At 37.3% G+C, this 25,638-nt stretch overlaps 1 protein-coding gene across 2 annotated transcripts in view; it reads right to left on the bottom strand.

Moving 5' to 3' along the window:
• The window catches only part of adgrb2 (adhesion G protein-coupled receptor B2), a 241,880-nt gene that overhangs the window by 107,897 nt on the left and 108,345 nt on the right, over nucleotides 1-25,638 (bottom strand). Inside the window, exons 3-13 of one of the 2 annotated variants that reach the window (XM_055058814.1) lie at nucleotides 24,852-24,932; nucleotides 21,750-21,938; nucleotides 14,883-15,044; nucleotides 9,471-9,635; nucleotides 8,951-9,115; nucleotides 6,910-7,011; nucleotides 5,021-5,127; nucleotides 3,495-3,689; nucleotides 2,199-2,267; nucleotides 894-1,002; nucleotides 509-655 (exon numbers count right to left, since the gene is read on the bottom strand). In XM_055058814.1, coding sequence (XP_054914789.1) covers nucleotides 509-655; nucleotides 894-1,002; nucleotides 2,199-2,267; nucleotides 3,495-3,689; nucleotides 5,021-5,127; nucleotides 6,910-7,011; nucleotides 8,951-9,115; nucleotides 9,471-9,635; nucleotides 14,883-15,044; nucleotides 21,750-21,938; nucleotides 24,852-24,932 — 1,491 coding nt within the window. The remainder of the gene's footprint in view (nucleotides 1-508; nucleotides 656-893; nucleotides 1,003-2,198; nucleotides 2,268-3,494; nucleotides 3,690-5,020; nucleotides 5,128-6,909; nucleotides 7,012-8,950; nucleotides 9,116-9,470; nucleotides 9,636-14,882; nucleotides 15,045-21,749; nucleotides 21,939-24,851; nucleotides 24,933-25,638) is intronic. The other variant, XM_055058815.1, reaches the window with a different exon arrangement.

Below are 25,638 nucleotides of genomic sequence, written 5' to 3'. Positions count from 1 at the left end.
TGAGATGAGAGAGTTTGAACCACTGCTGAACAGTCTGGCTATTTGGAGAATAACATCTCGAGTCCAAACATTTATAATGTTTGTGTGACATTATAAATGTCACACAAACTCTTAAATGTGATTTGATTCACAGACCTCTCAAGGCTGCAGTTACTTTTGTTGCTTGTGAACCTTTTTCTTTTTTTTTTTTTTTTTTTTAATGTATTTTCTTCTAACTTAACTTTTCACAGTTCCAGCACTCTGAAGCGCTTTTTGGCAACAACGTTGAGACATTTACTTTATTTTACTGCTCAATGCTGTTAAAATAATGTCAAACGAATACCTTAAAATATGAGTTTTTTTATTGAGTTAAGGAATTAGCCTTTTTCCTACTTACAGCACACTCTAATTTACAAAGAAGCACCTGTATATTGATTATGTATATGGGTTGGCAATGAACATGTCAGCCAGGCTAGTTCAAACACCTGCAATGGTTTAGACCGGATGAAATCCATCTTGACCCTCTTACCCTCAGCAGGAATGGTGAAGACTTGTTTAGGGATGTAGAGCTTGTCCTCCGCTGTTCTGGCCCAGTCCTTCATCCCTCGCCGTCCCTTCATGGGAAAGTTGATGTCACTTGAAACTGCTGACACTGGCTCTCTTTGTATGGTTATCACTAAAAACAAATCAAACAAAACAAAAAAAAGAGCACAAAACTGCCAGGTGAAAATTGTGAAACGAACGAGTTGATCTTAAAAAGTTATTAGAGCAATGTTAGCAGAGGGTTCAAAACTTTCACGAGCAAAACAGAATAAATAAATGAATAAGTCCGTAATTGGTGTCAAAACAATGTTTTGTTTTTTTCTTTCTTTTTTTTTTCTAACGAAAGGTGAGTTAAGATCTCGTAGACTTACTGAGATTGTTAGTGACTGTCAGGAAACTCTGAAAAGGCTTCTGTGCTTCTCCAATGAAATGAATAAAATCTTCTAATATTCTCATCAGCAAAGCAGCACCGGGAGCGACCTGTGGGTGGAAAGATAAAAAGAAAGACGGAAACGTGAATCCATCATAAGAATCCAAAGCGGCTTTGAGATCATTGCACATCCTTTAACATCAGACAAAAATAACACAAGCTAATATATAATGTATAAAGTAAATACATAATGTAGGAGTCAAACAATTATTTAGTTACCCAATGGGGAAAAGCTAGATTAGGGGATGCACTTTATGAAAACGTGCATCCCCGTTAAGCCTAATAAATGATTCTGGCATCAGTCTCTGCAAAAATCCCATTAATTGTTTTTATAATAGGAGTTGTGTGGGAATTTCGATCCATCCTTTGCCAAATTCTGCTAATTCAGCCACATTATGTAGTCGTCAAGCATCAACATACTTAAAGGTGCATATCTTCATCCACTGTGCCAGCTTAGGGAAGACCCACTACGGTGGATAGGGGTTAAAATTCAAGACAAAAAAAATAAATTAAAAAGATAAATAGGTAATAATACTGAATGAATTCTAAAGTGGATGCTTGTGAAGTGGCTACGTCAAAACAAGAGCGTATAGTCCTCACGACCTCCCAGCAGTGAGAACCGCAACACAGTGAAGGGAGATAATCAAAAATAACAAAATTCATCTCAACAGTTTTCTCAGTGTTTAACATGAAGCACCACCTTTCAGCAGAAGATAAAGTGTAGCCGTCATCAGAGCGAGATTTGCTTGTCAAAGGAAATGTTTGATGAATAGTCGGGTAATCACAGCTCTGACTGGGAGCCGAAATAACCTGAAATATCTGTCTACAGTTTGATGTTGTGAGACTTTATCTGAAAACTTCCTTTAAATTTCCTTTCAGTTTTTGCACAAACAGATGGTACTTAGCTATATTTTCTGTGGCCACAACATAAAACATGCATATTTCAAATAAAATTTTGAACTACACATGTAATAATTAAGTGCTGATGGAGGTACTGTGAGAGTGGGATTCTCAAACTTCCCACTTTGACAGTGGGAAGTTTTTACTGCTTGGCGTAAAAACTTCAGGAAGCGTGTTTTTAGCTCTAGACTGACTAAAAATAGTGATCATGTGGAACAAGTTGTGGGTTGTTTATTGTTTCCAGTTGTCAAGTTAGCACATGTTTACTCAGGGGCATCTGGATGGGCGAATTGCTTAAATTTCACACACGCAAACACACACAGTAATTAATAGGTAGACACTTTACCTGATGTGCGTCCTCCCACTTCTCCAGATTTTCCAAGTCCAACATGTGGCTGACAATCTGGAAGAATTTCTACACACAGGAGTAAAAACGCAGAGTTAATGAGGGAGGACAATTGTCAGATTGCCCACTACTGCAAAATACTCCTCAGATGCACCAGCTGTCAATACTACAGGTATGTTGCACGTCTATCCTTTCTGAAAACTAACAAAAAAACTTTTGCGTCAACAAATCATTACAATTCTTAGCAAAAGTATACCCCCCCTCATTTATATTTAATTTTAAACCCACAAATTTCATTTGAGTGATTCTGTGTGATTATGTGTGACAAACCAACAAGTTGTTTTATAATTTAGAACTAGAAGGAAAACAAACAACAATTTCCAAATTTATGAATCAAAATAAGTTTGGAAATGTATTTGTATTCAGCTTCAAGTAGTCAAGACTCAATCTATTTGGAGCAATTGCAAACTGACAGAAGGTTTGGAATGATGGAAATCTTCCATGGCAGCTTTGGCTGGACGATTCAGGTTGCTGTCTTGCTTGAAAGTGAACATCCAGTTCAATCTGAGGTCTTCTTGATGTTTTCTTCACTGATTTCTGTATATTTCGCTGCCTCTAATCGCCTTTTGTTTCGCTATGACTTCTTTCTTTTAACTTTTCTCTAAATGCCAAATTTGTGTTATAGTTACGCAACATAGGTTCTCCATTCTGAAACTGATCTTTGAGGCTCCTCAAGATTAACTCTGAATCTATGAGTTTCTGTTTTTCCATGGCTTCCATGTTGCTCTGAGATATTCGACACATGCCGCTTTAAACTTTAAACTACCTCAACTTTATCCCTGACCTTTTTATGTTCTTCATGATGCCGCTTGTTCACAACTATTTTTGCACAATTCTCTCTGGTATTTACAGAAGAGCTTCAAATATATTCAGTGACTTTATCTGTTTATTGTGAGACTTCTGGAGGAGACAGTTTTTTTTGTTTTTTTTTTTTGTTGATGGTGGATCTGAGGAAAGGGCTTGAAATACAAAAGATTTTGCAAAACATCTTAAAGGACGTTTGTCCCCATTCCCTTTCACTTCAGTTATGCACTGCTTCGTTTGCTGGCATGTCACACAGAACTGTAGTAATTCATCTGAGTTTTTGATTGAAACTTGATAAAATGTGAAAAGGATCAAGTACCTAAACACATTTGCATATTACAATCAATGACAACTCATTGTTATTCATAACCAATGAAGCAGAAAATACAGGTTCTTCAAGAAACGCAGAGAAGCGTTCGAGGTCGGGCCCACCTGCACGTCGTCGGAAGCTGGGATGTAGGTTGCTCTTTTGAAGGTGTCCGTCACATTTCGCAGGATCTCCGTGGAGAAGAGAAGGTCGCCACTGTAGTAGCTCCTCCTCTGCAAAAGTTCCAGGAGACTCCGTACGATCTGAGACATCCCCTCCCCGGCCAGGGTCCTCTGACCCTTCGCAAGATGCTCTAGCAACTACAATGCATTGAGAAATAGAGATATTTAGGAAAACAGACAGCTTTGCCTTTGTCTTACAAAACAACCATGACACAAATGAAACGCACGTAAAATATGCAAACCAAAGATTTTTCTTTTTTTTAAATGCACCATAATTTTATACTCCATGCCTTAAACACAGCTTGACTTCGGTCAAAACTTGTGATTTGATAGGTTGAAAAAGAGAATCCCCAAAATGGTGAAATAGCCAGGCGATTGAAGAAGAAATAAAATAAAAGTGTTTTAGCAATTTAAAGGTTCAGTTTTGTGGGTGCAGTGACATTTACAGGCAGACACAAACTGAAACAACTAATCACACAGTAGACCCATGCAAGAGTTCTGTTAGCTTCAAGTGTTTTTTCTTTTATTTATTTATTTGTAGAATATTTTAACTTATAAACAGTGGAAAGCAATCGTGCATGTGACATTTAAAGAATCAAATCAAGCCAGACAATGCCAAACGTTAAACATTTTGATAACAAAAATTAAATACAAGTTTTTGAAAATATGCATCATAAGAGAAATTGCTGATCTTTTTTTTTTTTTTGTTTTGTTTTTGTAATACAGGAGTATTTCAAAGTGATTTTATGCAGTAAGCTTTGGATTTTTTATTTTATATATATATATATATATATATATATATATATATTTTTTTTTTTTTTTTTTTTTTTTAGGTCTCTATGATCCAAACATGCAAGAAAGGTGAGATGTGTATAAAATCAGAGAGAGAGAGACACAGACCCGAAAGAACAGATGAAAACAGCTTCACACAAAATGAATAATTAAATTCTGTTAGTAATAAAAGGTTGAAACAGAAGCTAAGAGTGCAAACAGATCTATCACGCATAATCCCTGACCCCCATCTTCTTCCACCATCATGGAGTAGCTTTGAAAAGGTTGAAGTTCACAGAACAGGAAAGGGGTCTCCCTGGTGAACACATTCATTAGCCAAGTTCATTAATTGATAAGTGTGAGTGCAACACCCTGGGAAATCTAATTAGAGATAGTGGAGACTGACGCTGCGAGTAAAGAGATTGCTCGTCTTCTGTTTTGAGAAAACCTGTTAAAAAATGCAATTGATTTAAGGAATAGCACAGCTACAAAGTCAACTTTGAAGTAGAGAAAAACCTTCTTATTTTCTCCCACTTTAACCCAAAAAAACCACAACCTGCTGCAACAAAGCAATTCAAATGATGTAACCTGGACAAATACATGTGTTTTCTTCTCCGTGCCTGGGTTCACGGTGTAAATAAATCAGCAAAGAGCAGCAGTTCTGAGACAAAGAGAATATGTGATGAAAGCTAACTTACAGCTAAATGCAATTGTCTATACTCAAGGGAGACGCATCTGGCGAAGCTCGGAGGACCCCAGAAAGCAACTCCGTTATTGTCCAGCATACATCGACGACTAGCAGATCCTGGAAAAGAGAATTACATTTTTTTTTTGAAGAACACGTCATACAAACTGGAATAAATGTACAACATTTTCTGTAATTATGCCCTGTAAAAAATCCTACAGAACCACAGAAGACATGAACAAGATTGTTTTTTCCTTTTTCAACAATGAAGTATCAGAGCAGCTTTTATCTATATGCTGCCAAATTCTGTCAATTTGAAAAGATGTTCAATATTATTTAACTTCATGAAGTACTCCTTGAATACAGAGGCAGCTATTTGTTTTCATTTTCACAGTTTCATTTGCATATTCATCAATACATTGCTGATCTTGTTATGGCCCAAACTGGAAATGATTTTGACATTCCTAGCCAAAATAAACAAAACACCAGACATTTATTGTTCTTTTTATTATTCAGCTCAATTTTATATCTTTGATCTACAATCAAATGTGATTTTGTCAGATTGAGTCTGGCATGTTTAAATAATAACGACTGTGTGTTCATAGTCAAATGAGTTCACACAGAAGTCCGTGTCCTGCACGCTTTAAAAAAAATGGGCAAACCTCAGTTTGTAAAATGTATCTTCAAATTGCATTGATTAAAGGATGCACAAGCCATAAAGGCCTCAATCAATTTGAAACTTAACATATTTGTTGATTCCATTCTTCAGCTTTCTTTACAGTTATTTAGCAGAATGTGAGCAATTAAAATTGTTGTTCTTGTTTCAGTATCAGTGTTGGAATAATATTTCTGCAGAAGTTAATCTCATGAACTCACTTTGAATCTGTCAGAGGATGCTCACTTGGGCATTCTTCTACTCCGAGTACTACTTTCAGTGACAGACAGGGTTATTCACACCTTTGGTGAAAATATGCTGCAGCATAAATGTTAAAAAAAAAATCCAACCTTCAGTTCTGCTACATAAGAAAAAAAAAAAAAAAACACAGTTAATGGTGTCTCTCATGCCAAGACCTTGTTCAGCCCTTTTTGGCCAGAGGTCGGCACTTGCTCACTTGCTCTTTCTGGTAAAATTTCACAACAGAAAGTGGATTTTGTGAGTGTTCATAAATATGAGTGTTAGTTTGCCCACCATTTTGGATTGTTTCCTTTCTCAGAGACCCAATAGTAACCAAAGTTCAGCTTCCAGGCAGATGCCAGCAGACTTTTTATTAAAAGTTCATCCACCATGATCTTTTATCACAGTGGATATCATGGTGGATTGCAAAAGGAATTTTGCGATCCTTTGTGTTTCATCCCTTTGGTCTTGAGCTCAATGTAATTTTGGGTTCATTTTGCATTCAGTGATTATTTTTGCTCATCCCTATGCTTTTATATTTGCCATGTGTAGTTTTTTCTCCTTCCTTCTCTTTTTGCGTTTTCATACTCTCTTGCCATTCTACGTCAGTGTTTGTACTCCCTGCAAGTACGATCACTGACATCTGACATCTAGTCAGATGTTTAGCTAATTAGACTCACCTGATCACTATTCTGCGAATCACCTTTCCTGGCGTTCTCTCATTAATTTACCATTTATTCAGGAAGCTAGTGTTTTATGTTCTCATGCATGTTTGACATGTGCTATTATAGATTGGATTTTTTTGTTTTGTTTTGCTACATCCATTTCTTTTTATGTATAGTTTTGGACGCTGTATTTTATCAAATCTCTACTTTCCACATTATTTTGCTCACATTTGTAATGACGTATTCTACACGTCTTTACAAAGGGGTGCAAATAAGTCCGACTTACACTGCAAGCACAATCGGCAAACTACAGCTGATTCCCTCTGAAGGCGTGTCACTTACCGATAACATTTGTTGGACACTTGTTGTAGACTGTTTCTCCGGCTGAGGCTCTCTTCCATGACATCGAAAGGAGGTGCTCGTCTTTGCATATCTCATGAGGAGCTGTGGAAGAGAAGAGGGCATCATCAAATGTAAAATGTAGTGAAGTCCAGCAGGCAAATAGAGTCACACTGACTCAACAGCTAATGAAAGAAAAAAAAATACAGTGACAGAAAAGCCCCCCAAAAAAAGAAGATTCAAATCTAAGCTCTGCTACAGCAGCTCCCAATTTTCTCTTGTACGTTTCGCATTGCTCTGTCAGTGACATTGCCCCAGTGCAGTATCTCATTCCCTCTTCGTCTCATCCCCTCTTTTTATTCATTTGTTTCTCCACTTCTTTTCATGACCATAATAAAAAAAAGAAAGAAAATGAAGCGAAGGACGAAGAAGAGAGTCCAAGGGGGAGATGGATGCTGGCAGAGGCAGATGCAGGGAGATGAAGAGGAACAGAGACCAAAAAGCAAAGACAGAGTGAAAATATGTTATGTCCCTTGCAATGTCAATAGACAAGATTCTTGAATTGTGCAGAAGTTGGAGAGATTTCTTGAACAAAAAGCGAGGGGTCACAGTGGAGCTTTAACCTTTGTAGCCCCGCCGGCAGCCCCTCGAAGCTCAAGACAAGAACAGACACACGTGGCACTCAGAAATAGGCGTGAATATTCAAACTGTATCTGTCCAAAAACCGACAAAGCACAGACCGGACTGTTGAGCAAAACTGTCCGGAGAGAGAGAGAAAAAAAAAAAAAAAACAGAGAAGCATAGCGGCGTGAAACAGGCAGGGAGCTGAAACATAAAAACATTTTTAGAGATATGAAAAGTAAAAGGAAACTCAGCAAACTGGCAGGATAAAAATATAAGCATTACAAGCCAGGGCAAAAATGTTAAAAATATGGTAAAGAGAGAGACGAGTCAGAAGATAATGAAAAGACGAGTGCAAATTGAATTGCAGTGGAGGTCAATGGAGGAAGTATGAACTAATGGAAAATACACCTATTTTTTCCTGACAACTATTATCCATGTACTTTAAAGACACTAAGTTTTTTTTATTTATTATCATTATTATTTAAGAGAAAAAGAACCCATCCAGTATGAAAGATTACAGGAGCAATACTGATGAAACTAAAATGTTTGATTCAAGGCTGTTATTCAGGCAAAAACTGTGTTCATAATCTACCTTTTCTACAAAAAAAGCACATTAAAGGAAACTATTAATATGCAGATTCATTGCACAAATAGAGATATATTTAAGACATTTTATTTCTTGTTATTGTGTTGAATACTCTTTCCAGCTAATTATAAAACACCAATTCAGTTCCTTAAAAAAATTACAATAGCTCATATCAAGGTATGTTACTGCTGACCTGCCATACATTCAGCAAATTGCCTATGACAACCTTTACAAAGAGCATAAGGCTCCAATGGCCATTGCTAAATATTCACAAAGTTTGCATGAAAAATAATCACTGAAGAGTTGAGTGGAAGGAAAAGTGGAGTCGAAAAAGGTAGAAAAGTACCAAGAATCAGGCAGAGCGTTATGAAGATTGTAATCCATTCAAAAGTTTGGGGGAAGTTCATGAGGATTGTTGCTGGAGCCATAAATTTGTTTTCCAAATACAAGGTTGTATTTCAAGAATTTATTTGTTGATTATTTTTTGTCTTGCCATAGATGAAAACCCAAAGTACAGTTTCCCAGAAATAAATTAATTAAGCATCTCATAAGTTTATTTAATAATTTGAAATTACTTCTTTGGGTCTTCAATTTTTTTTCTTTCTTTTTTTTTTTTTAAATTCAGTATTCAAAGTTTATGAAAACAAAGACATGTTTAGTTTTCGGTGACTGTAAGGTGTCATCGCAACAAACAGAAACTTTCAATAACACATTGAGTGAAATGCGAGTATACATATTAACTTGAACGGGTTTACAGCAAAACATTATCATTATTGTTAAGATGCATCTGTGCACAGTTTGCCATTTAGCACTCCAACACACACAATCACTGACCGGGGCACTTCTTCTCGTTGCAGGACCGGACCTCCTCTCCTGAACCTTCACAGGGATAGCCTTGTTCTCCGCTCCCCTCACACATCCTGTAGCGCCGCTGCCACCCTGAGTCGCACGTCTTGCTGCACAGACTCCAGTGGTTCCAGCTGCCCCAGTTGCCTCCACCTGACGCACAGACATGTCACCACCAGTAAGTATCAGGAACAGGGCTCGACGTGGAGCATGAAAGTAACGGCGAGAAAATACAATGGCTATTTTGACAGTGACTCATAAAGAAAAAAAAAAAGAAGAAATAGAAAAACAAAATATTTCTCCCTAAAAGCTTCTTGTAAAGAAGAAAAAAACAAACAAAAAAAAAAAAGCAAAAGAGGAGACGATTCAGATTAGGCTGCCAAACCGGAACACATTCACATGTGGAAGGGCATAAGCGTTCCTTCAAAGAACGCAATAATCTGTGTTTACATAATGTTGTTCAAAGGCATGTAAAGTGCTATTTCAGTGTTTTTTTTCTCCACCTTACCACCGCATGAAGGGTTGGCGCATTCCCTGCTTTCCTGATGAAGCCCCTTACACTCTGCCCAGCCATGCACCGAGGGACTGCAGCGCCTTTGCCTCATCTGGGTCCCCGTGTTGCAGGTCACGCTGCATGTTGACCACGCGCCCCACTCCAACCACTGGCCCTCCACTGCACAGCAGGGGGAGAGGTGGGCGAGGAAAGAAAGAGCAGATGGGTGATGGCGAGGAGAAGGAGAGGATATTGAGGAAAAGAGACATGAATTTCATAGAGAGGAGAGCAAATGTGATGCGTAAGGGGGGGAGACAAAGAGAGAAACAGGCCAGAGGATGACAAAGTGAGCAGGCAACAAGAAAATAGTTTCAAGGGTGGAGCACAAATAAATTTTAGGCTGCGGACGCATCCACGGAAAAGCAACACCAGCTGCATCAAACTCCTCCCCATTTATGGAAATGTTAAATATTTTAGTCTGCTCTACGATACAGGGTAAGAACAATTGCTTCGTACGTCGTTTGCAGGGGTTCAGGGAAAGTGCAGTCTCGTTCATGTTTTCTTGATGTCGTTCTGTGAGGCTCTTGACTGTTCGGTTGTGAAGTAGAAATTGATGAACAGTAATACGGGTGAAATACAGTGGTGATATGAAATCTGTATTGTTAAGTAAGTCATGAGAAATAGATTTAAATGAAGAAGTAAGAGATGAAACAAGAAGATTAAACACTGGGCCTCAAAATGTGGTCATCAAAAACATTACACTGGGTGGTGTTACATCAGACTCGACTTTTCCTATTTAGGCGAGCTAAGACTGTTAAAGATATTTTATTTGTTAAATACCAGAATAAGACTTAATATAAATTTTCAGGTTGCATACACTGCTTTTCTAATGTTTTAAAATAATGTATGATAGTCCAGATTATAAGTCCGTTTGTAAGCTACGAAACATCATGGATTTTTCAATCAAATTCAAACAAATTGTGCTATTTTAGCCTGAAGACAATTGTGGATCTGCACAAATGTGATTCTTGCTTGGGCACGGTGTCCAGATGCCTCATGAACCAGAAACAGACGAGCCCTCTAACATTCCTGCTGAATGTACCGACTCGTTTTTTCCTCTTAAACACAATATGTGCAGTAGAGTTTTAATTCAGGACACAAACCACTTCACAGTTTTGGTTTACATAGAATAGGTTGCAAAACTCTGTTAAACATACTTGCATTATTGACTATATATATATATATATATATATATATATATATATATATATATATATATATATATATATATATATAATATATATATATTATATATATATATATTTTTTTTTTTTTTTTTTTTTTTTTTTCCACAAAACACTTGTCTCAAAGTGGTTTATTTTTGACAGATACATGTTTATCTTCAATGTGTTATTGCCTAACATGTAACAGTTGGATATGGAGACATCCATATCCAACTTTAAGGGTGACGCTGGATTTCAAGAGCTTTAAAGTCCACCCATAGTATGTTTTTGTAATTTGAAATTTAATTATAACATGAATGCAAAAGGAACCAAAAATCCAAGATATGTCAATACAAAATGCATGCAAGGTCCTCAGAATTCTGGTGAACTTTTTTTTTTGTTCACATATATTATACTTTCCACATTTATAGTATAAAACAAAACAACATGAAAGGCTTTAAAGTTAGAAGCATTGTTTTCAGTCTGAAAATGACATTTTACGATATTACGTAAAGGGACAATGCAAAACACACATCAGTAAATGTGCAGTTTCCTGCAGAAGGGAAGTGATTGCCAGACCTCCGTCTTGACATTGGGTAATCATGTCTTTGTGAGAATGTTTGTTTTGTTTTGTTTTTTGTTTCACAAAAACTCAGAGCAAGGACAAACTGCACTAAATAGATGGTGTGCCAGATTCAAGTCTGGACAACACTTTCAAGCTTGTTATCCTGCAAAATAAATGCAACAGTTCCAATCAAAGGGAAATTAAAATCATCCATTAAACCATGTCTTTATATTGTCACCAGGAATTGATTATTTTTTATTTTATTTTCAGATTAGCCATTGCATATACCTAACACTTAAAAGTATGTATTTGATATAAACTAATAAGATCTATCATTTAAAAAAGTTACATCACTTGTCTGAGTGACCTATTTTAATTCTACGTCATATTTATTTTATTTTATTTTTTTTATTTTACACTGATTGTGGTTCTGATCAGAAAAAAAACAATTTTATATATAAATATATATATTATACACATGAGTCTGATGTACTTCCTGCAGGAAGACACCCATGATTGTAGTATCTTAGGGTAAAAAGTACATTCCAATAAACTAAACTATACTATGAACTGTGAAATCATTACACAATTTCCTCAAGATGGGTATACATTTATATTTAAATTTTTCATTGTAAACATCCTTTAAAAAAATATTTTTTACACTTAAAGGTAGAAAACAGAAAAGAAAAGCAGACAAGTAAAAAGCTAAAAAGCAGCAAAGACACAAAATAAAAGCTCAGTACCCTAATATCAAGAGTAGCCTTGGATACATAGGACAGATTTTTAAAAGTAACTCAAAGGACAGAAAAAAGACCAGAGGCCTTTTGTAATGCAGTAAGGGATCTACTGGTGAAGCATAAATTCTACAGACTTTCTTGGTTCTGTCAACTGGATAACAAGACAGGCGTAATTAACAGCAAGCAGCAGCATGCAGACTGCTGAGGCACAGCTACGCTCTGCTGCAATGACAGCATGAATGTGTTTTTGAAGGAAACAGTAAAAAAGAGTGTTTTTCTGCGTCCTTGCCACAGAAACTTCAGAAATTAGCCAATTAAATCATCTGACCTATGAAGACAAAGAATATAAAGAAAAAGAAACATGTTTCTACCTGATAATGAGTAGGAACGTATTACTAATTATTACTTGAAGAAGAAGAAGAAGAAAGGAACAATACTTCACTAACTGTAAACAGAACAAAAAAAAAACAAAAGGAGGATTGTTGCACACTCTTGCAAGATAAAAGTCTCACAGTTCCCCAAGATGGTTAATGTCTGGAGAGACAATGGATAGAAATACCTCAAGCCCTAATTGGGAGACCAGGCCAGCGACAAAACAAATACTTAAAGCTGAACTATGACTCAAAGACAATAGCTCATTTCGGAAAGTAGTTCCATCATAAACCCAAAAAGACAAGTCCATCTGGCTGCTCATAAGTCACAAATCTAGCTTCCCATGTCCCATGGGACCATAGACTTTCTGAAATAAAAGTCGCCATTGCGGAACCACAGGAAACTCAGACAAAAAAATCTATACTACCGTTATTTTAATATGCACAACATTTAAGTTTCTTTTGCTTCTGATGCTTCCTTGGTTTTGTCCTGTTTGTCACTTCTACTTAAAATACTAAAAGTCAGCTTTGAGCAGGAAAGAATACATTCAAAAATGACCAGTGTCTCATCACTGCATCCCGATTCTCACTACTGGACTGTCACTACCTGCTTGGGAGCTCGGTGAATACTATTGCAAGGTACTTCACATGAGATATTGCTTTCCAAAACGACTTGAGTTCAAAAACATGGCGTTCGGGTTCGGCTGCTTAGTGCCTGTAAATATTAACGTGCAAACGAATGCAATCCATCAAAGTTTCATTTCTGCAATCAGTTGGGGTAAAACATCTTATTCTGGTGTTCAGCATTTCAAAGTACAGTTGCCTTAAACTCCCAAGCGCAAGCTGAAGCTGTTGTGACATAGACGCAAATACACAAACTCCCCTAAGGCCTTGCGAGGAAACGCACACACTTTCTACCAAACTTCACTTCACATCAACTGTTCGGGTAACCGCGAGGCAGAAAAACAAGCCGGGGGACCTACTTTAAATTATAACATTAGCCTCTCCCTATTTAAAATAAAAAATAAAATATCAACTTTATCGCCTGTTTTTGCACCATCAGTGACAGTTTTGTTTCATGAGGAGTGACCTTAGAAAACCTCCGCTTTGAAAAGCACCAAAAAGGAGGGAAAAACAAAGTTTAGCCCCGGAACATTGGGCGGAAAATTATAATAAAGCTCTATCTCAGATTCAGGCTTCACCAGCATTCATGTAAGAGTGGAAAATGACAGGGTCTTCTTAGTATTCATCTTTCCAAATAAGAAGCACTTATGCTGTGATAATTTCTAAGGTTTTAGGCGATTACAGAACTGAGCAAACACTCTCTCGCTCGGACTCAAATCAATTCAAGAAAAATAAAAGACTATTAGTTAGAAAGGAAACACCACTCTTCTTAAACTGTCTGATGTTTTATTATCTGTGCATCCATTAACAACTTTATTCCAGCTCAGAATCCATTTGTCTGACAACACAGAAAAGCCAGAGCAATTGAAATCCCGAAATTGAATTTTCTTTTGTAATGGAAATCATTTTAGACACAGTCCGACGGAGGAAAAATTAAAGCACGAGTGGAAACAAAAGAATACTCTGCAATCAAAAATTGTTGAAAAGTAACACTTACCTTTGGTGCTACTTTTTAATCTGAAACTGTATCTGCCATGTTGCTTGGGGGGGGGGGGGGGGGGGATCAGGGATTTATGTTCAAATCTTGCTCCACCCATTATTAGGAGACTTTTTGAATTAAGACTTTATCTCAAACATGGCCAGGTTCTATTCCACTCCAGGGTGATAAAGACATTTCAGCTGGACAATCTTAGACAGACTGGAACAAAGGCTGGCGGCACCCAGTAGAATTAGAAACAGCTGCACTCTTAACTTATTGCAATTTTTTTCTTTTTGTTTTTCCACAGGAAATGGGCTTAATGGATAATCTAAGAGCAGAAAAGAGTGTTGAGCCTCAACTGGTGAGAAAACTGAACCAAACCAACCACTGAACAGTGATGGAGATGGAGATGGAACTGGAAAGTATAGTAAGTATGAAATCAGTTTAGAAACCTTTAAAACAGTGAACAAAAAAAACCTCACATGAATTAATTTTCAAACTTACACTTATCCAATGTAAGTACTTAACCGAAGCAATCTCTTCATCTTACAATGTGTTTCTTTATTAAAGCGTAATAGCTGAGTCGAAGAACATTGAAAAGAATTGTAAGGAATTTTACCAATTAGAAAAAAATTTGTAATCTCGGAGGTAGAAAGAATGAAAAGGACAATCAAAGGGACTTTTCATAAAAGTTTGAAACAGTTTATGAAACATAATATTAGATATGAAAAAATATCTTAACCGTAAAGTGGACACTTTTGTCAAGGTGGCTATGATGGAAAAACACAACATATTAATTCAAACACTTGCAAATGTAAGGCTTACGACCAGACGACATGAAATGCTTGGTTAATGCGACAACAAAGACATGCGTAAGCAGAAGAAGCAAGAGTCTGGCTGTAGTAGGTTAAATGAGGATGGTACTAACCAGGACAAACGGCTATGTTGCAGGGTTTGGTCTGAATGTCGGGCTGGCCGCAAGGCTTCACCCCACCTCCATCCATGCACTTCCTGGTACGTGTTCTGGAGCCCCGCCCACAGGTAACAGAGCACAGACTCCATGACGACCACTCCTCCCATTGCCCATGCACTGCAAACACCCACGAACATGACGCACGGACACAGAGATGGGGGAACGAGGAATGAGCAAGGTAGAAAATAAAGGGCAAAAAAGGATGGAGCATTCCGGGTCAGGCAAAAGGATCGGGGAACGGGAGAAAGAAGAGATCTTATGAGCATGAACACATTCCCTAAGACAGGTGGCTGTCTCACTTCCAGGCTGAAATCAAATTACAAAGTAAAAGGCACAGCGTAGGGCTGCACACCGAGTTACTCCATAAATAAAAATGAAGGTCAGGGATAGGCAATGGTATTTGAAGTCATGCAGGCAGGTATGCAACTCCAATTAAGACAAGGGAATAGACGAGTCGTTTGCTTCTAAAATTAAATGAACTTCAAGGTTTCTCACAGAAAACTTGCGAAGCCAGGTGATCAAGGCACTCAGCAGTCAATCAGCTGTCTTTTGAGTTAAAGAAATGTTCAAAGTTGGCAGGGAATTTTATATCATTTGTAAAATTTGTGTTACTGGAAGATTAGTATCTGAACATAAACTATAACTCTTTAAATAATGCATTCATATTTTAAAAAATTGAAGAAAAAATAAACACACCTTAATCAATGCTATAGAGTGGGCACAAGTAAAGCCTGGTGGCACACATTACACTGGGGGAAACCCAGAACTTCTTGCATATGATCTAAAATCTTACATTTTTGTTTCATCTATCTAATACGCTAAACAAACAATACACCTTCAAGAAGTGTGCTGTGCTACTTTGTGGCTTGTGACAAACTACTTGCAGAGCATCATAACATAATGATTTTCCAACTGAACAAAATATCCAAAACACACTTTTTACTCTTTTATTTGTGAAAAATATATACTTTGAAAACCATGTGTAATTTTCTTTTAATTGAGAAACTATGCACTGCTTTTTATAAAAAATAAAAATAAAAAATAAAAAAGCAATATAGTTTATGGTTACACTATGACAAAATGAAAAAACCATCAGTCACTAAATGCATTTGCAAATCATGCATTAGAGTTTTACACACCAAACTTAATGTAAATAAATGGTGGAAAAAAAGGAGATAATCTTTTGCAACAACATAAGGCAAAAACAGAGGACAGATGCGGAACTGAGTTAATATAACAAATAAGAAGAAACATTAAAACATCGAGGCTCATAGTTTGGGCCATTGAGGAATCTAGAAACTGAGGGCATGAAGACGGATTAGAACATTCTGAAATATTCAGGGAGAAACGTAAGGAAAAAGCCCTTGGATGAGAGGAAGTCCGGGAAAAAAAGGGGTGAGCATTTGAAGAGATGCTGGAAAGAGAGAGAGTGCGAGCAAAATAAAGGAGGATGTAGAAACGAGGAGGGCCAAAAGGAGGGTGAACAACCAAGCTGGAGAAACTTAGAGACAGGGGATGAAGATTGCAGCTTCTATGTTGAGCAAAGCTAAATAAATCATTGCAATAAATAATTAAAGCCACTCTGTGAAGGAATGCTCTGAGGAGCAGCAGTAGAAAGCAGATAGAGAGAGGGAAGATAGTGGGATTTAAAAAGTGTGGGGAGATGTAGAGCTGGTAAATAGTGAGATGTCCTTAAATTCAGGAAAAAAAATACGTGTTATCAATGTATGTGCTGCTTTTCCAAGAGACTTGATGGTGCAAAAGTTATGGATAACTTAAGAGCATTTGAGATTTTCGTAATCATTTAATGCAATGCATATTTATCAAATTTTACTTTGGGACCTGTTTTGATCTAGAACTGGTTGTACCAGCATATTTTGGTAAATATAAATACTGAGCCAGCTTTCATGGCGTATGTTTGTTTTGCGAGCCTCAAGCATTCAAACCTATTGAAACATTTATGTAGGATCAGATTTAGCCTGGTTGTACAGGGCCATGAGAAAACATTTGCCTCTGACATATTTCAAGTTTTTGCCTTTTTTTCATAGTTAAATCCTTGAGATACACAAACAAATTTTTTATGTCAGAAAAGATTGGTTGAATTTTGACGTGGCACCTGCCGGCAAAAATACTGCCAGAGCTGTAAGATCTAGAAATCTCCCGAGTCGAAGCAATTCAGCAACATGAAGTATTGCTAAAAATCTCAAGAGGCAGAATATTGTTAGATGAACTGACATCAGTCTGAAGAGGGTTTCTAAGCAGTTTCTAAGGGGACACCAAAAGTAAAATGGCTTTATCCACATACGGGGAAAACAAAAACATACACAATAGTAAGAATCTTTCCAAAAGCATTGATTACTCATCCAGGATATTTCAATAGGACTACTGACACCTGAATCACTTTAGGCCAAATACAAAAAGAAATTCTGAACATAAATGAAAATAACTGCGAACAAAAAAGAGCACAAAGATGTGTCTAATATTTGCCGAAAACATCTTGATACCAAAGAAAACAAATGTGATGTGGGGTGGTTTTGGTTGTGCGGGATCTGGACAGCTCGTTGTATTTGATGGAAGGATGAATTTAAGGCATCAGTTTGTCCTGAGAAGCTCATCACAACTTCAATGATGACAATATTTCAAAGAGCACTCAGAAGTTCAACTGAGAGAGTTGGAAGAGGAAATCCAAATAAATTTGCTAAACCAAATGAGACTTACTTTCACACTATTTTAAAACCTGTGTTATGATAATGGTCAATATTATGTGTTACCAACTGGCACAGTTGGTAGAACCTTCTCGCAATAAGGTCCTGGGTTTGATTCCTGGCCCGGAGACTTTCTGCATGGTAGTGGCATGTTCTCCCTGTGCATGTGTGGGTTCTCTCCGGGTACTCCGGCTTCCTCCCACAGTCCAAAAAGATGATTAATTGGTCTTTCTAAATTCTAAATTCTCCCTAGGTGTGAGCGTGTATGTGTGAGTGGAGTGGTTGTTTGTCCTGTCTGTCTCTGTGTTGCCCTGTGACAGACCGGCGACCTGTCCAGGGTGACCCCGCCTCTCGCCTGGAATTTCTTGCTGGAGATAGGCACCAGCACGCCTCCCGACCCCACAATGGACAAGGGTGATATATACATATCCATTCATTGTCTTACATATACACAGAAAAAATAAAGGCTAATCATAACCGATATATAACAGTAGTCCGTATTCCGCTTGTACAGCAGCTGTTAAGTATGATCACTAATTTACTTCTCAAGAAAATAACAACATCCTTTTCCCTCTCTTACCCAACTTTAAGATGAGCATACCTTAATTAGACACAGTAATTTTAGTCTTACAACAGATTTACACACCGGCTGGATATTTTTGTTTCACTATTTTCAAGGGGAGCAGGCAATATTATACATTTAATGTGTCAATGCTCCTTTATGTACATTTGCATGCAATCATAAATCTGTAATGAGTTCATTGTTGCATCCTTGGCTGCACTCTCGGCCCATCGATGGGATGATTACTAGAAGTGTGGCGCTATACCATTTGACTGTGCACTGACCCAAATGGACCGTACTCATGATATGCTATTGCTGCACCAATGTTTTAAATGCCACTGGATCCATGGTAAATGAGCTGTAGCGTAATACAATGTGAGCTGAAGTACTACCCCGCTTGCATGCTTTGGGCCATGTAAACCGTATATTCAATCACACTCGCTAAAAAAGAGAAAGGAAAATAAAAAAGTTAATTTGCCAAACCAATTACTGCCGAGTTTCTTTTGTCAAGAGAGACTATTACTTAAAACTTATCATGAGCAGCCCATTAATTTAGAAGTTTTTTCCCATGAAAGGCTGAGAGAAGAAAATGTGTATTTTCCACTCCATTGACTTTTTTTGTCCAAAGTACTTTTCCTTAATGTTTGCACACTTCTGCAGACAATAAATAGTACTTACTCTCACGATACTTTTGGGCGAAAGGGCAACAAACTCTCCACATCTCAACAAACTCAGCAAAGGACGACAATCACAACTGTTTTGAAAGATGTTTAATGTTTTCAGAGAAGGAAATACAGGCTTTAGTTGTATAAATAGTCCTTATTACTACCTGGAAAAAAAAGAAAAAAAAAAAAAGCTGCTTGTTATGTTAAATCGATGAATTCTAACAACTTTGTTTCCTTTCAGTTTAAGTTTTGGATTTCTATCCTTTAGTTGGAATTTCATCAGTTGTTGACTAAGTTTTGGAATTGAGTTGCTTGGTCATATCATATTACTTGGTTAACTTTTGGAAAACATTTCTGTCTAAAAATAAAAAACAAACAAACAAAAAAGAAAGGGCTGAGTTCTAATTTGCTGTTGCCTGCAGTCAGTAGCTTGTGAAAATGTTGGACTGGGCAACAGGTTCTTTAAGAATGTGTAATCAGTCAAGAATACTGCAATCCCGGTCTGACCAGTCCACAGGCGCTGATTTTCATGCTTGCTGCAATCTTCAATAAAAAGCACCAAAACCTCCTCTTTCTCTTGTAGAATGAAGTTTTCATGGATCTCGGGCAAAAATCAGAATTGACAAATCTAGTTTTTCGTTGAACTACATGTGATTAAAAGCATCCCAGACTCCTCACAAAACTGAAATATTGCATCTGCTGTGCAGAACATTTGAAACAACATCATATATTGTCTTGAGTTTTACTCAAGACAATATATGATGTTGTTTTTCTTACGACTGCCCAATGCATACACCCCATCACTTTTAACTGGTTGTGTAAATTAACTAGGTTAATTTAATTTTGCCTTGCAGAGCCCTCAAGCCTCATCAGCCTGGGAAGAAAGCTATGTATATCTCCTGTATCTTAAAATGCCACTGAGATTCTACGCAAGCTAAAGTGTAGCAACTTACATTATTAATTAGTTTGCATCTGTATACATTCCATGTATATTTATGCCTCTTTCAAGAGCGTTTTGTTGTCAGCGTGGAATAGGTAAACAAACGTAGAAATTAACTCCAAACACTTTTTGGAATAGTAGTAAAAGTCAAATACAAGTTGACTGAGCACTTTTGATATCATCCCAACAATCCTACTTACTTAATATTGGTGCAATCCTATTCTGGCAGTCCCATGAGTGCCAATAAAGCCCTCCACAACCATGTCAGAAAACATCAGAGGAACCGAGAGCAAAATGAAATAATAAACGGAAGAAAACACAGCAACCAATATCCCATCAAAGGAGCAGCTAAGGATATTACTATCGACACGGAATGGAAAATGAGGTGCTTAGACATACAAATCGGCCTGGTAAATTTGCATAAAGACAAGATTAGCATATGCACTGACAAGGAAGGCAAATTTTCCCTTTCGCTTTTCATGGGGAGAGGAGGACTGGATATGTAAACAGTCAACACTCGAATCCTATGTGAAACTTAAAATGATGCAAAAATAAGACGTCTTGAAAACCCAAACTAAAATACAAGGAAACCTGCTCGGCCAAAATTAAGCTTATCTAGAAATAGGAAAACAGATCAATTTCAGTCTTTGTATGTACACAATGCTTTTCGTATTCAGAATATTGCTAGCAATATGTAGCACACTGTGAAAAGATCATAATTGGTTTAAAAAAAATGTCAAAAGCAGTAAATGCTGAAATATTCAGAAAAATACAATTAAGTTGTTTCATTCTTTTTTTTTTTTTTTTAGGTATTTGTCCTTTACCTTCTTTCCCCCAGGAATTTATAAAGTTTACCTTAGATTGCAGTTTCTCAACACTGAGGGGTGAAGTCAAGATATGTAAACAAGTTAGAGTTTTGCAAAACAATCACAAATAGACAAGATTGTCTAAGGAACAGCCATGATTAACAACACTGGAGAGAAACATGCAAGTATGGTAAAACAACAAAGGTTGCTCTGCGGCCTCATCAAGATGTAAGTTTCGACTGCAATCAGCCCAATCAAAAAAGTGCTGGACTGGAAGCCCTCCAGCCTTTCATCTGACAAAAACCAATGTATGCTGGTAATCAAAGAGAAGCAGAATTGACCTCGTTATTAGTGCTGTCAGTCTATCCAAAATGAAACTGATTACACCTAAACTCAAACAAAGAAAGTAGCTGCTGTTGTATTTTTGAACATTTTAAAATTGCCTAAACTCTGAAGTTTAGGCAATCAGTCCATCACCAATCAACAATTCTTGTCTATGGATGTGTGGCCGTTTTGGCTGCTCTTGAAATCATAGAAAATGAGGGCTGTGTTTAGAGTGATAGTGCTGAGGACTTTCTCTAAATTTAGGGGCAATGCACTGTTTACTTCAGAGAAGTGCTAGGTCTATTGGAGCAGTTGACATAAGGTTAAGCAGTCAGTCTCTATATGTCTGAACTTCCCAACAAACTAAACTAAAAAGGGTTTGGACATCACGTTTACCTTTTAACCAGAATCAGGTGCATTTCTAGCTATATCAACCCAAGATGCATATTGCACTATACTACTTTCATACTGAACACCAATGGTTCAGTATGCCAACTGACAACAACAGTCTTTGGCATGGATGTGTTAAGAGGACTCAAATTGATCTATTTTCAGCATTAGTGAAGAAGCTGACCGGAGTAAAAATATCACTTGAAAAAATAACTCAAAAGGAAATATCAACATTTTGAGATGTGCTGCATTTCACTGGCTGAGTGCAAGATTGAGGGACATTTTCAGCAGGTAACATGACTTCTCAAAGTAAGAGCACTGTACAATGTCAGGAAATTTACCAATTAAGAAAATGCAAAGAAAAAGCACAAAACCCCCCCAAAAATATTAGGTTCCAACAGGGCGCAGCCAAGATGTTTGTTTGCTGTACCTGTACTTATGATTCCAGGTTCACCAGGACAGGAAACCGTATTGTTGCACATGCGCGTTTCCCGCAGAGCACCACTGCAAAGCGTGCCATAAGGAGAGGAGACACAGGACCGCGTCCTCACTTGCCAGCCTTGCCCACACGTCAGAGAACACACACTCCACGGCGACCACTCCTCAGCCGCCGGATCACCTAAGGAGGGAGATGTTTAGGTTGAAAGACTATCACATAGAGTCCAAGTCAAAAGCAATAAAACGCCTGCATTTCTGTCAAATGGCATCCATCTGAGTAATCAAGCTCAAGAACAGAAGAACATGTCCAATATTCTCAGGGGCTTGGTGTTACTTAGACAAGTGACTGGGGGATAGAAAAGCCAAGAAACAGATCTCCCTTAAGTGGAAAAGAGACTTTGCATTCACAAGAGAGTACTGGAAATTGCTTGATCGAAAGGCTATACGATTTTATAGGAAAAGAAGAAATATGGTTAAAATATTGGGTATAGTGCATTTTTTAAGAAGGAATAAGGATTTTTTTCTTCAATCTTATGCTCATGATACAGTTAAGTTTAAAATTTTATGACTGCAGAAAAAAAAAATGTCTCCGTTACTCGGGCTATTTATCTCACTTGCTTAACACCCACTCTGTTAACAGGGGCTGCCAATCAATTGCAATATTTTATTGTGATAAATCACATATTGTCCATCGTTTGTGATTAATTGCAGATTTCAAAAAAAACATAGAATATGCTCATAATATTCCTATGAGCATTGAAACAACAGAAATGATGAAAAAATAAAACAACAAAAAAACATATTTCAGATGGGATTTGAAAAAGAAAACAAAGAACAGTGCAAAAAATTCAAGTTATTTTTGTGCTATTATCACATTTTGTATTTGTATTTGGGCTCCTAAAAACCAAACAAACAAAAAGAAAAGAATCTGAATTTACAGAGGAAACTGATCCAAAAAGTCATGGCAAGTTTTCCTGAGGAAGATTTATTAGAAAGAGCTTATTGAAACCAAAAATCATAAAAGTCTGCAGAGCTTATTTACATCAAGCTCAAAAATGTTTTAGACAGATAGATTTTTACGCTGCTGTTTAGAGGAAATCTTTTTTGATTCAGGACAGACGTAGCATAACCTGGGACTATTTCTTGTGTCTGATGTTTTTGCATTTAATTATTTTCATGATTTTTTTTCACTGGTTTTGTTGTTGCTTTAGCAATGGATAACCGATCAATTAAGGAAGCAAATTATGTTTTGCCATGTTTTTTTGTCTACAACAACAAAAGAATTTTGGGTGTCTTTCCATTTCTTCTCCCTGTCAACAGTGAGCACCACTTACAGAATAGAGAGAGTGGACAGCAGGGGAGAGACAGAGAGAGACTGAAGCTGTTTTCAGAGATTACATTTTAATTATCAGTCCCATAGAAAAACAACTGAAACAGAGCAGGAATAACATTCAAACTGCAGCACAGAACCTGAAGTATGAAAGCCTGTGCTTTAACTGTGTGTAAAAAAGAAATAAAGAAAAAAAAAAAACAAGGATAAACCCAATTTTACTTTTGTGGCTAACGCTTCAGCTTTAGGAGCCATACATGTTATATTTTAAAATCTAGATTACTTCCCCTGGCATTTTTCTTTTACCTGTTAAACACGACTGACTTCTGAAAAAAATGAAATAAAATAAATGGACAACACAACCTGGATTCACATGGAGTCTGGTAGCATTGTTACTGGATCCCTGTCTGAAGAAAGATTTTAATAGTATCATGACTAGACAAAAGATAAAGGTCACCACTGCAGATAAGCCTGTCGAGGAAAATAAATCCTATATAAGCAGTCTGATGAATAAAAATAAATACATTTTGAATCTTAATTAATAGAAAAACATATTTAGCACCCATACAAGTCGAAGTGCTCGCCCTTGATATCCAATTCTCCAGCAAGCAGAGACGAGGGTCCCATTGTTCCCACCCAGCTATGCCCTTGAAATCAACAATTGAACACAACTGTAAATTTCCCCCCCTTTTAAATTGTTTATGAGCTTCGTGTCCTTTGATCAGGGCGTCATCACACGGCAGAGGAGGAAATCGAATTAATTGCATGTCCGTTAATCGCATTACATCTTCATTAACATGCCGTGAGTCAGGGCTTAAGCACATCACACGTGCCTAGAGGAATGGAAGAGAGGGGAGAAGCAAGGAAGAGCAGGAGGGGAGAGCAGTTGAGAAGGACAAGATGCAAACGGGGGTTTCCCTCTCCGTAGGCTCTCCCTCCTCAGCACAGCGGTAGCTTTTTGAAATGATTGTCTCCATGAGTCCTAGCCCAGGTGAGTATTGAATTCTTTAAGATAGAAAGCGTTAGTCTTTCGGTAAATGCTAGAAGTCTCAACATGAACTACATATAGTGCCTTGCAAATGTATTCAAACATCTTGAAATTTTCAGTATTTTGTCATAACTACAAGCTATATTGTAATTCATCGGGATGGTATCCAATACACCAACATAAATTTGTGCCCATCTGAGAAGTGGAAGAGAAATGACACACAGTTGCTGCGTGGGAAGTATTATGTATTTTCCTGTCACTTTGTGTCATTTTCTAGCACAATAACGCAACTATGCAACCTTCAGTTGTTATAAAAATGCTGTTTCTGGAGGAGCTCAGTGAGAGACAGAGATGCTTCTGAAAATGACAACCTCTCTGTGTCAATTAAACATACTTTTCATTAAGCATTTGTTTCTCTTTTTTTTAAATATGGACCGATGTAGTATTCTAATGTTAATATGCTAAAGTTCTAATTAGCTGTAAATGGAAAATCACCATTAATAACCAAAGTAAAGGCTTTCATGAATCCATCTGTCTGTAATTAATACATGCAACGTCTTTCACTTAGTGATGAAGTTCCTAAAACAAATGGGTTTCGAAAATATTCAGAGTTTTTGAATAGGTCTGTAATTAATCACGGGTGGTTTCTTTAAGTCGTCCCACTGTGCAAGGACATAAAGATCTGAAACTTTTCAGGTACACGACAACTTTCGGAGGTCAAGTTGTTCTTCATTTTCTCCAGGAAGTGAAGACTACCTCACACTCCTAACACTCACCTGTTTGTGCCTGAAACACACCTGGCAGGTCAGCTGATCGTGGCCTTTGGGTCTTCACCTTCAGGTCGTCATCGTATGGGTCTGAAACAAGCAAGAAGGATAAGCTATTAATTTCGAGTTTTTCGTAAGCTCAAAATGTGCCTTTTGAGGACATTTTTCATGTATTGATCAAGTACTCCAGGTATGTAACAGTGTTTTGTATGTACTAACTCAGCTCAATGTGTACTGGAAGCCAATAATAGTTTTAATGCTTTGGTGAATAGGAGCTCTGCATCCTCCACTTCCATTTTTACACATTCATGGAGGTCAAAATAGGCAAGTTTCGGTACATCCAAATCACGACTTGGCAAAATAAAAATACAAACGCCTACATTTCCTTGGCTTGCTCTTCGTAGCAGAAAATTAATGGGGCGTGCTGATGCAGTTTGACGCATAACATTCAGACTTATAAAAACAGAATGTCAAATCTTCACAATTACCAAAATCCAGAGAAAAAGTGATTTTGAAGAACTCCTCGACTTTGAAAAACAACATGAAAGGCACAGCAGCCCTGTGATGCTTCTCTGCATCAAACACGAAATGATGTAAAACTTCACAAATTCAAACACTAAAATAAATAAACAGGCTCAATAGCCATGACGGAGCTTTGGTTGGTTATTTTAGGAACATGATGTAAGTGTTGAGCATGTATGGAGGGAATGTGCTTCCTGAAAAGTATTGTAAATAGTGCAGAAGTCTGTTTTATCTCAGTCGGTACGAACATATAGTTGCATGAGCCAAGGCTGTT

Source organism: Poeciliopsis prolifica, unplaced genomic scaffold, assembly GCF_027474105.1.
Source record: "Poeciliopsis prolifica strain line A6 unplaced genomic scaffold, Auburn_PproV2 SCAFFOLD052, whole genome shotgun sequence".
NCBI classification, from domain to species: domain Eukaryota; kingdom Metazoa; phylum Chordata; class Actinopteri; order Cyprinodontiformes; family Poeciliidae; genus Poeciliopsis; species Poeciliopsis prolifica.
This window is presented reverse-complemented; position numbering and strand designations above follow the sequence as displayed.